The sequence below is a fragment of the Canis lupus genome, chromosome 12, assembly GCF_003254725.2.
Source record: "Canis lupus dingo isolate Sandy chromosome 12, ASM325472v2, whole genome shotgun sequence".
Lineage (NCBI taxonomy): Eukaryota > Metazoa > Chordata > Mammalia > Carnivora > Canidae > Canis > Canis lupus.
This window is the reverse complement of record NC_064254.1, coordinates 64,192,176-64,207,081: the sequence shown is the minus strand read 5'-3', so window position 1 is coordinate 64,207,081 and position 14,906 is coordinate 64,192,176. Positions and strand designations below refer to the sequence as shown.

At 42.7% G+C, this 14,906-nt stretch overlaps 1 protein-coding gene across 8 annotated transcripts in view; it reads left to right on the top strand.

Annotated features, from left to right (window-relative positions):
- The window catches only part of RTN4IP1 (reticulon 4 interacting protein 1), a 45,653-nt gene that overhangs the window by 25,092 nt on the left and 5,655 nt on the right, over positions 1–14,906 (top strand). For 4 of the 8 annotated variants that reach the window (XM_025444567.3, XM_049092427.1, XM_025444571.3 and 1 more), the window contains exons 7-9: positions 2,412–2,548; positions 7,255–7,438; positions 11,231–11,323. In XM_025444567.3, coding sequence (XP_025300352.1) covers positions 2,412–2,548; positions 7,255–7,438; positions 11,231–11,323 — 414 coding nt within the window. Of the gene's footprint in view, positions 1–2,411; positions 2,549–7,254; positions 7,452–11,230; positions 11,324–13,284; positions 13,556–14,906 lie in introns of those variants that run through there. The other 4 variants (XM_049092429.1, XM_049092428.1, XM_025444570.3 and 1 more) reach the window with 3 other exon arrangements.

Here is a 14,906-nt window from a genome sequence, read left to right as displayed (position 1 = left end):
AAAAAAAAAAAAAGTAAAAGCAAACACAATTATTTAGCAATGAAGACTAAACTAGAAGGAATTCAATAGCAAATAAACAGAACACATAATGCCCTAAAGAGAAATAGAATATATAAATAGGAAGAATTTTTAATTACAAAAGAAACCAACAAGAACAGATTCAAGAGGAAGTGTCAGATTTGAAAACAGTAAAGAAGATTGATGTATGGATAGTAGGAGTCTCTGAAGAGGAAAACAAAACAAGGGAATACAACAAATACTAAAATCTGTAATTCAAGAAGATTCTCTATTTTCCTGAAATTAAATGATTTGAAGCTACATACTAGATGACCATAGCACTTATCTAAGAACATGGACCTGGATTGAGCAGTATCAAGGAAAACCCTAGTTAGTAAAATTACTGGCTTTTAAGAAAAAGGGGCTGCTGGAATGGCTCAATTGGTTGTGTGATCTCAGCTCAGGTTATGATCTCAGGCTCATGAGGTAGAGCCCTGTGTTGGGCTCCACTTTGGGAGTGGAGCCTACTTAAGAAAGAAAAAAAAAAAGATCCTTGGGACACCTTAAAAAAAAATCGTGTGACTAGAAGTAAAATTAGATTAGCATCAGATTTTTTGACAGCAGTGCTGTAAAGCCGCGGGGGCGGGGGGGGGGGGCAGTGCAGAATGGAGTAACATATTTAAGACACTCAAGCAAGAGTACACGAAGACTAATTTTACATACAGCAAAACTGGCCTTCATGTATAAAGGTCACATACGAACTGTTGATAACTTGTAGGAATTTAAGGAATACGGTCTTACCCTTTTCTGAGAAATGTACTAGAGCATGAACTTCTGACAGCTAAATGACTGGAGAGACCTCAAATTAAGGACTGCTGGTAAATGTTGAAATGTAAATTTATCTGTAGAACCATGAGCTTAGAAAGAGAGCACATTGTATAACAGCCATATCCTATGATGAGGTAAATGCAGCACAACCATTTTTTAAAAAGGGGGTGGAGGGAACTGGGAGAGCATATATGATAATTCTAATGCTTTCCTTAATCAGTTCAGTAGTAGTAATAATAACCCTAGTATTACTCAGAGATCATTTTGTGTGTAATATACAATAGAACAGATGACTATTTATAGTATATTTTAATTCTGTCACCCTGTGTCTCTGACAGCCAGGATCTTAGGTGTGGAAGAAAGGATAGACAGAAGTTAAGTAAAAGCTTTGTAGTCTTAAATTTGAATTGAAGTATCAATATGAACTCGAGAGACTTTATGTATGTAAAGCTACCTCTTGGTAGATCATCGCTCACTAAAAGAATGCAGGACTTCTTGGAGAAATGGCAGATTCTAGAACTAGGGCACAAAATGTACAAGAATGAGCTGAGAATACATTCAACAGCAAGAGAACTATCAGACTACTTGAGTCGTATCAAAGAGACTTAGGAGTCGACTTGAAGAAACTCAAAGATATGACAAGTTGAGTTCCAGTATAGTAATACAATGAATTAAAACCCTTCAAATACATTTAAAGCCATGAGTTCATTTTTTTTTTTTTAATGGTCACTTTTGGAAAATGATGGGGAACTAATTTATTTTATAAACTGGTAAAGGGGAAATAATTATTTGTCTTGCCTTTCCTATACGAATTGTACACCTGAATAAGCAAAATAATATATGATGGGAGGTGTTAATTTTAAAAGTATTCCAACTACTAAATGAAAAAAGAATATCACTATTTTGCATCCACCATTAAACAGCTAGTAAGACCTTAAGAGCAATAACCAGGGTGGCTCAGCGGTTTAGCGCCTGCCTTTGGCCCAGGGCGAGATCCTGGAGTTCTGGGATCGGGTCCCGCGTCAGGCTTCTCCCTCTGCCTGTGTCTCTGCCTGTCTCTCTCTCGGTCTATCATAAATAAATAAGTAAGTAAATAAATAAATAAAATTTAAGAAACGACAAAAGAGCAATGACCACGCATTATGTGCCTGCTATGATTTTGCTAGCCACTATCCATAGTCTTGTAAGGAGATTGAAACAGAAAACACAGGGGATGAAGCAGCATGTGGAATTGCCCCCTGAGTGTGCAATCGGAAATCCCAGACTGTGGGAAACTCTGCAGGTCAAATGGCCTGGATTCATCCACAAATTATAAGAAAGTGAAGGGCTGTTCAAAGAGAGACTTAAAAGACCTCCTATTTTTATTCTTGGTGAATAAATTTTAATCATTTTTACCAGGTCTCTGACAGGTGGCTTCCTGTAGTTCTTGTTAAGATGAAGCACTTAGAGTTCTCTAGAGAGAAGTCTGAAAAATGTACACAGGGTGCCATGCGTTTAAAAAAAAAAAAAAAAAAAAAAACCATAGCTGGTTTTTCTACTTTCCCCCCTCTTTGTTTTTGTTTTTGTTTTTGTTTTTGTTTTGACAGGTAATGAAAGCATGGGATGCTCATGTGACAGCAGTTTGCTCTCAGGATGCCAGTGAACTTGTAAGGAAGCTTGGGGCAGATGACGTAATTGATTACAAATCTGGAAATGTGGAAGAACAGTTGAAATCTTTAAAACCGTATGTATTAGAACAGTGTTCACTTTGGGAAGTGGGGACGAGGACGTATGATCATACAGGCTTGAATAGTTTGGTGACTTTGTAATTACATTGGAGTCTTAGAATCTTAAATACCCCGTAAGGAGTCATTTGGGGTGGTTTCTGTTTTAATTCCAGGTGTTCATACAGCACAGTGACATATGATATATATACTGAGGAAGATATTTTGCTTTCATGGTCTTTTGTTAATTTTTTTTAAGAATTTATTTATTTGGGCAGCCCGGGTGGCTCAGCGGTTTAGCGCCGCCTCCAGCCCAGGGCGTGATCCTAGAGACCCGGGATCAAGTCCCACATCAGGCTCCCTGCATGGAGCCTGCTTCTCCCTCTGCCTGTGTCTCTGCCTCGTTCTCTCTGTGTGTCTCTCATGAATAAATAAATAAAATCTTTGAAAAAAAAATTTACTTATTTGACAGAGGAGAGCGAGAGCACATGTGCACAAGGTGGGGTGGGGGGGGCAGGAATGGCAGGCAGAGGGGGAGGGAGAAGCAGGCTTCCTGCTCAGCAGGGAGCCCAATGCAGGGCTTGAACCCAGGACCCTAGGATCATGACCTGAGCTGAAGGCAGACTATTAAGAGTCACCCAGGCGCCCCAGTCTTTTGTTAATTTTTTTTTTTATGGTGAAAAAATTTCAATAGATTTATAGCCAGCTGGACTCAGTTTAGATGATCCCAGTCTGATCAAGGTGTTGACCTTGGCCACATCAGTGTCATAGAGCTTCTTCACAGCTTGTTTGATCTGGTGCTTATTGGCCTTGACATCCACAATGAACACAAGTGTGGTGTTGTCTTCTATTTTCTTCATGGCTGACTCAGTAGTCAGGGGGAACTTGATGATGGCATAGTGATCAAGCTTGTTTCTCCTGGGGGTGCTCTTTAGAGGATATTTGGGCTGCCTTGGGAGACGCAGGGTCTTGGGTTGTCAGAATGTAGGTGACGTACGGTTCTTTTTTTGTGTGACTTGCACGCCTTTCATCACCGCTTTCTTAGCTTTCAAAGGCCTTTGCTTTGGCTTCGGCTTTGGGAGGGGCAGGGGCTTCCTTCTTCGCCTTTGGTGCCATCTTCGTGAAAGGGCCTTTGGTTAATTTTTAAGTTAACTTTTATTGTTGGTTTGTAAGAAGTCTGAAGACAAAATTGGAAGGTATGTTCTGTTTGATGGCATCTGTCACCACAGGAACAAATAGGGCAGTGTATGAAAATATACGATTAGCGCTAAACATGTTTTCAGTGTTTTGGCTTAAAAAGGGCTTCAGAGAAACAAAGGCAGTAGAAAATATTGGTGACCAGAGTACTGTGGATGTTCTCAGTACATCTGAATGCCGGGTTGTGGTTTGGTTTAATGTACCAAACAGAAGCAGACTCAGTGATTTGTTCAGACCCTGCTGGTTCTGACTGTGGTTTGGGCAGAAATAGCGAGGGTGCTTATTAATCTGGTCTTCATCTACCAGGACAGAACTGCAGCTGAGAATACAACAGAGGAGTGTTTGGAAAGATGTTTTATTGCTTCTCTTTCAAAGGTTTTTCTTTTTCTGTTAGTCTTCAGAAGCCAGTTATTCTTGCCCACTTTGAATAGAAGTATACAGTTGACCCCTGAACGGTGTGTGGGTAGGGACACTGTTTACTTTGTGTAATCGAAAATCTGCATATAACTTCTGACTTTCCCAACATTTACTTTCATTAAATAGCCTACTGTTGACCAGAAGCCTTAAAATAACACATAATAGTTAACACATATTTTGTATGTTATATACTGCACTCTTAGAATAAAGTAAGCTAGAGAAAAGATGTTACTGAGAAAATCATAAGAGAAAATACATTTTCAATGTGTTGTGTTTATTGAAAAAAAAAATTGGGTATAAGTGGTCCTGTGCAGTACAACCTGTTCATGGGTCGATTATATTTTCATGGGTTTTAAAAACAAAAAACAAAGGGGGAAGCCCTATTGGACACCACCTAGCCCTTCTTAGCCAGCAGTGCCCACTCCCCAACAGTGGTACAGCCAAGAGCCAGCGAATCCCTGCTCCTTCAACTCTGCAGCACCAGCCCTGCCAGGCAGTGTTCCAGACACGTGATACAGATACAGTGGTGAATAAGACAAATGCCCCCCACCCCCACCCCACCACCCTCCCATGGGGCTTCCATTCTAGTCAGGAAGGTTTCAGGTGGTAAGTGCTCTCAAGAAGACTGATACAGGAATAGAGGGGAAAAATGATCGAGGGAGGCCCTTTTTAAAAAGGAGGGGTTTGGGGGATGCCTGAGTGGCTCAGCGGTTGAGCGTCTGCCTTTGGCTCAGGGTGTGATCCCAGAGGTCCAGGATCAAGTCCTGCATCAGGCTCCTCACGGGGAGCCTGCTCCTCCCTCTGCCTGTGTCTTTGCCTCTGTCTCTCATGAATAAATAAATACAATCTTTAAAAAAAATTAAAAGGGGGGTTTAAGAAGGCCTCTGAGGCACTGGAGCAGAAGGTTTGCAGAGCCAGCCAGGAGAATGGAATTTTTTGTTTTTTTTTGTGTTTTTGTTTGTTTGTTTGTTTGTTTGTTTTTGGTTCCCTGCTGTATCCCCTTCACCTGGAGCAGTGTAGTAACGTATGATACATGCTCAATAAAAATTTGTTCAGTGAATTACTGAGGGAATCAAAGGGAAGAGCACTTGTTCAGGTCAAGATAACAGCAAATACAAAGCCACCATGTCAGGAACACACTTGATATATTTGAGGAATCGCACTGTCTCTTGGAGAGATGTTGTCAGCTACTTCTTGCCTGTGCATCAGCACCTAGGTCTCTCTAGGTCTCTGACAGCTGGCTTCTAGATAGTAGAGTTTCTGTTGCTCTCATGTCTTCCGCTGCTTCTAGGAATAGCAGCACGAGACTGAGGCCTACGCCAACCCATTCCCCTCTACCTTAAGTTTTATATGTGTCTAGAATTTGTCATGAGGGAACGGAGACTCTGCTGATGGAAAGCTGCAGTATACTCAGGCTGGCCCCCAAAAGTTCGCTATGGTTTGCCCCTCTCCATCCCTCACCGTGGACTCGCTGCTTTTGCTTGCCCTTTTCTGGCTGGGGAATCTCTAGCTTGCAGATGCCAGGCTGTGACTTTATTTTTGACTGCTTTCGTTGCAGTTGATCTTTGTAACTTTTGCCTGGAGTTTGGCCTCTGAATCCACCAAGAATACATTTATTTCTCCTTTAGCAGCTTCGTAGATTTGAATTTTAGACTTTTACATTAGGAAGGGGCTTTGAAGTCCCTCCATCCTGTTCTGTCCTGTTATAGTTGAGAAAGTAAGGGACAGGGGACTTGGGAGTTTTCTCACGTTCAGGGTCGTGCCACTTAAGCGCTAGTGGGAGAGCTGAGACTACAGTCTGCCTCTGGACGGCTCTTTCAAGCACTGCCATTTCTGTAATGCCAGGTTGCCTGTAAGTTTTATCTAAATGCAGTATCCTCATGTTTGTTCAAAACTTGGGAATGAAGTAGAAGCTTCAAGCCCTAAAAATAATTTTGTTCTCTCTTAATAAGAAGAGTAGTCCTTGAATAAGGTCACTCCCCTTTCTGTCAGTTCTCATTTGTCCTTCTTGAATTTGGTTCTGTGAAAGGCAGGCTCAAGATCCACAAATTTGGCCAAAGCTGTTTTTTGTTTGTTTTTTAGAAGCTTTGATGTTTGACTTCGTCCAGATGAATTTAGAAGGAAAAAAGGATTTACCAAGATGGAATTCATTTATTAACTTACTTAACAGATAAGCATGCATTTTCTAAATAGATACTTTTACAAAAGTATTGAAAAGCGTTCTGGGGTTTTCTCCCCTGTAAGCGGGAGGGCGGTGATGATAGCAGGTTTGCATTAGATGTAAGGAGTGGAGAGTCCGTCAGTTCCTGTAGATACCGTGGGACTGGGTTTGGGGGCAAATTAGAACAGAATTGAAGACGGAGCAGATTGCTGATTTCTCTCCACATTGTCCTGATGCTGTACGTGAAACCGGAAAATAGTAAATTCCACACGAAGAGGATGCTTCTACTGGCAGTTCCGGTTATGGGGGGAATAAAAGCAAATCATTCTGTTGGTCAAAACCTTTCATACTTGCAAGTATTCAAGCACACTAAAGAATACTTTGACTTATATTGAATGGGTAGCTTTGCAGTTTTCCATAAAGCTTAGGTCAGGGTTTCTCAACCTTGGCAAGCTTGTATTCTGAACTATTGACATTTTGGACTAGATAATTTTTTTGTTGTGAGGGGCAGTTCTGGGCACTCTGGGTATAAACATCACCCCTGGCCTCTTGGTGCCAGTGGCCCTTTCACACCACCTCTCCCAACAGTGACAACTAAAAATGTCTCTCAATCTTGCCTCACGTGTCCCCTGCGGACCAAAGATGCCCTCGGTTGAGAGCCACTTGTTTAGGTCATTTTTAAGTATTGGAAAAATGATACAATTTTATGACAAAAAAAATTAGTCACATTTGACCTATTTTGGAGAAAAGCCAGAGTCAGTGAGTGGGTGTGCCTTCTTGTCCTTTGTCAGAGCAACCATCTCTTCTGGGTGGCATGGTGCAGCGAGGCTTGGGAACAGTCGTTGACATAAACCCAATGGCTAACTGGTGTTGGGAATGAAGGGGGATTGGAGCCGTAGTAAAGACTGACAAGGATGGTTTTATTTGATTTTTTTTTTTCTCTCTCTCCAGGTTTGATTTCATTCTTGATAATGTTGGTGGATCCACTGAAACATGGGCTCTAAATTTTCTCAAGAAATGGTCAGGAGCCACGTATGTGACCTTGGTGACTCCTTTTCTCCTAAACATGGACCGATTGGGCATAGCGGATGGCATGCTGCAGACCGGAGTCACCGTGGGTTCTAAGGCATTAAAGGTAGTGAGAGCAAGTGAGCGCCTCCTGTTTCTGGAAATTGCTTTCCACCTAGCCAGGTTCTTTTGTCTTGGAGGCAGCATGGCACGGTGGCTGTGGTATGGACTCGAGTCACACACTGACCAGATTCCAATTCTGGTCTACACTTAATAGCTGTGTCACCTACAAGTTACTTAATGTCCCTAAACGTCAGTATCTTTGCCTGTAAGTTGAAACTAATAGGGCAGCTACCTTACTGCATGTCGTAAGGGTTAAATGATAATCCATGTAAAGAATTGGCCCAAGACTTAAACACTCTTATTTAAATGTTAGACTTTATTAGTAGCAATTATTACCTTTCTTGATTCCATCTGATAGACCCTCCGCTTTCTCCTTGCCTATACCAGGCTCACATATGGAAGGGCGGAAGCTTTATTAAAAAGACAGCATAGAGGGATCCCTGGGTGGCGCAGCAGTTTAGCGCCTGCCTTTGGCCCAGGGCGCGATCCTGGAGACCGGGGATCGAATCCCACATCGGGCTCCCGGTGCATGGAGCCTGCTTCTCCCTCTGCCTGTGTCTTTGCCTCTCTCTCTCTCTGTGTGACTATCATAAAAAAAAAAAAAAAAAAGAAAAAAAAAAAAGACAGCATAGAGCTGGTTGTTTTCATGGTAGTCACATTGGAACACACCAGTGATTTCTAGACTGGGGCCTTTTGACCTGTAGAGGTCCATGGGCATTTTTTTTTTTGAATATCAGGAACCCAGAGGAAATTGTGTTCTTCCTTTAGTGAGACCACAAAGGCAAATAGAACAGCCATGCTTTTTCTGGAATTTTATCAACTTGTCCTAACACTGCACATCCCACATGAATCAAATACTCTAGCTGTTGAGCATTTCTGAGACTTGCTGAGTATATCTGACTCTGCCACTGTGGCCACTGTTAACAGAGCTATAAGGAGCCCCCATCACCCGACCTAACAACGGCCGTGTGTGGTGGGTCTTGAGGACGAGTACACTGCAGCCATAGCTGCAGGGCTGACCGCAGGGCTTGAGTTTGTGCTCTTTAATTAACACTATAGCCTGTCGTCCCCATGGTGGGGACAGGCTTATATCATTTCATGTTATCCACTCTTGGTGATTCTAGATCATTGGCTTGAAATCTGTATGAAGTTGAAATGATGTAAGTGATGTAAGTGATAGGCAAAGAAAAAAATTCTATTTTTTTAATTAGACAAGATCTTCAAACTCAGAAAAAAGACGGTAGAAGTCTCCTTAGTGGGCCAAAAGGTTGTGAGTTATTATGTCAAGCTAACCAACGCCTGACCCTTTTGTATGGAGTCAATGGCTCAGTGTTTATCTTTAGCATCTTTTTATTCTAGAAATTAATTTGGGACCTTTTTGAGGGTGAAATTGAGGACTTTAGCCTCTTGAATTTTGTGGACTACATACTGAGAGGGCTGTGACAGTGGAGACCACTGCTCTGTCCTTAGGAAGCAGGTCTGTTACCAGAGGTGAACAAACAGGGCCCTGTGCTCGTGGTGCTTTGTTTTCCTCTGATTCAGGTGGCAACCGGAAACGGTGTCCACAGGGTGCTTTGGTGTGGAGAAAGGAATCTTAGCTGTTCTTTGTCTCTTCTTTAGCTTTTCAGAAAACCCAGGTTTTCCAAGTGCTTCAAGATCTAAGTTTAACTTTTCCATAAGGTTTCGTAGTTTGTACTTCAGTGAGACCTCTTCCAAGTTAACCTTCTGAGTTGTCCTCTGAGAGTAGAACAGGCATCTTCTCTTTCCTCCTACTTGAAAGAGGATAGTGGTAATCTCATGTGAAAACCTTTTAAGTAGTTTCTGATGTCTTTCTGAGAATGTGCACAGTTAAAGCCTCATTGTAATGCTCCAGACTCCTGCCTGCTTTGCTTTACTTTCTCCTGGAATGGTCTGGAAAAAATACACAGGCCCCTTAGAGCAGAGTATAAAAATTCTGCTGTTGCAGACCAGAAAGTTTCACTTTACGGGGCAACATGCTATAAAGAATTATAGACATGGCATTTTTGACCATTGCTGTTCTTTTTTTTAAAACCTTAAGTAGTTACCAGAATGTTTTAATTGTCTGAGGCCAGGCCTTAAGGAGAAGTACACGAACAGGTCTTTTGTGATTGTAATGAAGTGGGCCTGCTGTAAACTTGGGCTGGCCTCAGTGCCTTCAAATGGTACTCTTTTTTTTTTTTCCCCTTTTTTTGTTTAACTTCTTTTGCCCTGAGCAGTGCTCTCCCAAGCCTCTTTCATGCTATGACACCCATAGAAAATTGTTAGTGCTTGAATAGATGTTGAGGCTGTTCTGGGCCAAGAGCAACTCTCTGGAGGTTTAGGCCAGCCCAGGCTCTGTCTTGCTACCCTGAGGGCTGAGGGGACTCAATCTTCCCACATCTATTCTAGGGTGAAATTGGCTCTGTTTACAGCTGAGGTCCTGGCATAATTATTAATGATGACTCATTGAACTCTCAGGACTGTCCCAGGTTAGATAATAAATTACAGGGTCACTCATCCAAACCAGTAAGCCATTCCTCATACAACCATTGCAAAGCTCTGCCAGACAGCAGCCTGGTTTTGTTTGTGTTTCTATAATCCTAAACTCCAATTTAGTATTGCCCCAACCTTTCCTCAATAAAATTTGCTTTCAGCACTAGATAAATATTTATCTAATAATAAAAATATAAATATGTATGTGAGTGATACTTTCTTTGTATCAGGTACTTTGCATTCATTCTCATTTAATCCTTCCAACAGCCCTGTGAGCAAGGTAGTGGTATTACCATTCTTTAGGCCAGGAAACTGGCTGAAAGAGGTAGCTTGACCTAAATAACACAGCTATTAAGTGCCTGAGCTAGAGTAGCAGGGGAGTTCCATTACACTTGACCACTTTGTGCACTTGACAACTTACAGCGTGCTGAGGGATTGTGAGACAGGCAGGTACAGGGAGGGAGGCCCCCTGGTACTGGCTAATCCCATACCTCTGGATAGTTCCCATCTGAGGAAGTTCAGTTAGGCAGGTTGTTGTATCATGGAGAACCTCAGTATGCTTGTTGTTTTGGTAATGGCCTACCCTACCTTTGACAGAAAGACTAACAGTTAAAAGTGAGTATGGCAAAGTGGTCTTGAACCCTCTTGGTTAGAAGATTTTTGCTTATTTTTGTCTGGGGACATACTGTCCCATAATAGATTAGGTGGCTTGGGAGTTGTTACAGCTGTAGGGGGAAGCCCCAACCATGATGCATAGGGAACTTTACACTTTGTTTTACCCTTAAAGCCATTCTGTTCCTCTTAGAGCCAAGGGGGACGAAGTCTGTGATTGGATTTTTTTTTTGTCTGAGATCATATTTTGGTGCCTTACTGCCCCCTAAGCATTCTTGAATTAGGTTTAAAAGCTCCTCTCTGGTGCCTCTGAGCTTCATTTAAACCCTAGTAGAGAAAGCCTAGAGGTCTCAGCCCCTGATTTCTCCCTAGGGAAGAAACTGAGTAAGATTCTTTAGAATCTCATTTTAAGGACAGCTTTCCTGTGCTTACTTGCTTGCCATTCACAATTTAGTAGAAAAGCCTGAGTTCACATGGATATATCTTTGTTCATTCATTAATTTATTAAAAATTTATGAAGCATCCACTGTCTGTCGATCACTGGGCTGTGTGGGACATACAGCTCATTGGTTCATAGTGAATAGGAAATCGGTATGTATGTCTTAGTTACCTAGAAAATACTTTCCCCTAAATTTGCATTCAGTGAGATTTTATCCTTTCCTATATTTAATGTGTTTTCTTTTCTTTTTAGCATTTCTGGCAAGGAGTCCATTATCGCTGGGCCTTTTTCATGGCCAGTGGTCTGTATCTAGATGACATTGCAAAATTGGTGGATGAGGGAAAGGTACGTGCTGCTCTTTGTATCGCTAGAGCGTCTCCTGGAATCTCGACCACCTGCCCACCAAGCCTAGTCAGTGGGAACTCTCCAGGGCAGGTGTGGTCAGTACACATGCTGCTTTACACGGCCAAGTTTAAGTGCCATATTTTGGTTCTGTCTCCATGGGAATCCTAGACCTAGACTGCTATGTTAGAAAAAGAGCCGACACCATCTGGTTCAGCTCCCTTACTTCACAGGCAAGGAGACAGGTCCAGAGAGGTTATGTGATTTTCTCAAACACCCTTAGATGGTTAGCAGAGCTGGAATTTACAGCTAGGCTGCTAATATCTTGGTAATGGTCCTGAAAAGGGACCACAAAAGTAATCTCTATACAAAGGGAGGGACACACTTGTGAATTTACAATAGAATTGCTCTGGAGCACTAGAGTCCAGGGATGAGGCTGCTCTGGAGGGAAGCAGATTTCCAGATGAGCCAGGTAAACAAATACTGTGGAATATCAGCAATAACAGAACTGGACCAGGAGCCAGGTCCCCAGGTCTCCTGTCGCCCAGCTAGTGTAACACACTTGGAAGGCAAATGATGGTATGTCTGAGGTGAGAAGGGCAATGGGGCAGGATGTTGGTGAAGACTGATGGAGATTTTGGTGGGGATGACTGGTTGGTGTTTCTTATGGCTCGCATCTGTCCTGCACAGACTCGGTGGTAAAGGGACTGCTGCCTATAGTTGGATCATCCCTTTCTGGGTGTCAAAAGGCCTTTCAGGGCAGCAGGGGTGGGGCGGGTGGTTGAAAGGCTCCTTAGCTACCACTGTTTATTTTGTTTTTTGCATGGTCTTAACAGCTCTGACATTCTTTCTCTGGAAGAACAGCCTGGAAGGAAAACTCAAATAGTGGTGCTGATATTTATGATTTTATTAAGAGGCTGTATAAAATTATAGGGTGGAGACCCTTATATACCCTGGAGGATTGCATGAGGCCATAGATAAAATGATTTTCATTTTACAGATGAAAAACCAGGCTCAGAGAGAGAAAGGGACATGTTCAAGTTTGCAGAAGTGGGACCAGAACACACACTTCCTGATTCCCAGCTCTGTGCTTTTCCCTCTCCATCATTCCCCTGCATCCTTGGTGCTTGAGGCTGATCTGGGACTTTAGCTTAAGTTGTCTGGTCATTGTCATTTTACAATAGGCAGGGAAAAGGGATTGAGTAGGGCCAGCTTTGCCACTGCATGATTCATGCTGGGCCACTTGGAAAGAGCCCCTTGAGATGGGCTGGCAGCTGCCCCTTGCTGGCCCATTTCATATTTCCACTTTGATTTTGGAAAGGAATGTCTTCAGGACCTACTGGCTGCTTTTTGTGCATTTAGATTTTCTTTTATTCTGTTACAGCCATATCACTATATGATAGAAAATGGCCTGCTGCTCTTTCCCAAATTTTGTGGTTTCAGGTTTGTGTGCCCTTTCTCAGACTTCTAAATGTGTACTGGGTAGACGGTCTCAGCCTTATCGCGACTGTACGTAAGTGCTGCTTTATAGGGTTCTTCTCACACCCCCATAAAATGCTTATTTTATTTCTGAGAAGAAGGAAATGAATTCTCCTTAAATCATGTGGCCCATCATTTTACATAGTCTTTCATGTGATTGGAGCCCCATTATTAGAGAAGTCCCCATCCTCCAGAAGCATTATGGCTGTGCTTATCCCGGTATCGGCTCCAGGCTGTCCACGTGCTTACCATTGCTCTTTTGTATTCAAAATATTGTGACTCCCTCTCTCTCTGCCTGGAAATGACTATTTATGCAACAGAGAAGAGAGGTGACTTGTGTATATGTAACTATTCAATTTGGCAGATAACTGGTACAACGGTTAGAAGAGGACAAGGTGGAAATAAAGATGCCCTTGATGTGTCCTCCAACAACGGAGAGTGAGGAGATACTCTTTTGGCCTTTGATTTTTCTCTCTCCTGACCAGGGTTCTTTGGACTCGGGAGTCATTTCTGCCTGTGAAGGAGTCTGGACTGTAGAAGTGGCTCTGTGACTGACACCGGGTGCCATGATAAGGCCAGCTGTCTTCATGTGCCTTCTGCTTCATTATGGGTGTGAAAGGGTGCCTGTCCATGCTGGGAAGGCAGGGCAAGTGACAGAGCACATCTCCTCTGTTACGCAGCCAGTAGAGAGTACTAAATTGGACGAGGACATTGAGATCGTTCCAAGCTTTGGCTGAGTGCTTGGTGAATCTAATCGGCAGGTATCTGATGGAGGAGCCATAGTTATTTTTGGCAGTGTGAAGCCATGAACCAAGAGAACCTGCTCTTCTGAAATCCTTTAAGTTTTTTGTTTTTTTTCTTTAAGATTTTATTTATTCATGAGAGACAGAGAGAGAGAGAGAGAGAGAGAGAGAGAGGCAGAGACCCAGGCAGAAGGAGAAGCAGGCTCCTTGCAGGGAGCCTGACGTGGGACTCGATCCCAGAACTCCAGGATCAGGACCTGGGCTGAAGGCGGCGCTAAACTGCTGGGCCACCCAGGCTCCCCTTGAATATATAATACATTTACCAGGTTCAAAATCCAAAAGATAGGAAAAGTTATTTCATGAAATCTTCCTCTGACCCCTGTCCCCCCAGTCACTGAGATTGTCCCTGTCAGACACAACCATTGTTACCAGCTTCTCAGGGAGTCCAGAGAGGTTCTGTGTGTCCATAGGGTGACAGAAAAGAATGATTTGTAGTTTTCACGCTGAACGTAGTGACCTGCCACCGATATTGTGCCTTATGCCTAGAGTTATTTTTGTACTTTTTTTCCTGAGCACAATAAACATTTCTTGTTTTTATACTACGTAGGAAACTCTTTTGGGTTAGCATACTCCAGGATTGGAAAGAGGAAAATCTAGCACGTGTCTAGTTTGCTGTCCTCCCCTCCCCTCCCCATACCTTCCTCCTGTCACATTGTGTTTCATTGAAGGGACAGAGGCCCCAAAAGGTTGACATGCTCAAGGGGTCCGGTCTCTTGGCCTCTAGGACAGTTCCTTCAACCACTGTTTCTATCTTTAAGATCGAGGCAGTAATAGTTAATAATAATAATAATAATAATAATAATAAATCCCTCATACAGCCCTCATGGTTTTCTGCTTGCTTACATAGTCATCTAAACATTTAGATAGGTGGTGTTTGAGTTCGATCTACAAATCTACCTGTATTTTTCACTGTCTTTCAGGCCTCCGAGAGGAGGTGGGAAGGCAGATTTTTTTAGACTATCAGCTACTGATAAAAATGACTACACTGTGAGGGTAAAAGTATATACGTACTTGATTGTTTATGCGCGTATTCGTTTTCTATTGCTGCTGCAACTAATTGCCATAGATGTGGTGGCTTGAAACCACATAAACTTACTGTCCTATAGTTCTGGGGGCCAGAAGTCTAAAATGGATCAGCAGGCCTGTGTTTCTTCTGAGGGCAGACTATAGGGGAGAATAGGCTCCCTGGTCTTCTCTAGCTTCTAGAGATAACTTGTGTTTCAGTCTTGCATCACTTTGACATCTGCTTCCGTCATCCTATCTCCCTCCGACCATCCCGCTACCCTCTTCTAATGACCCCTGTG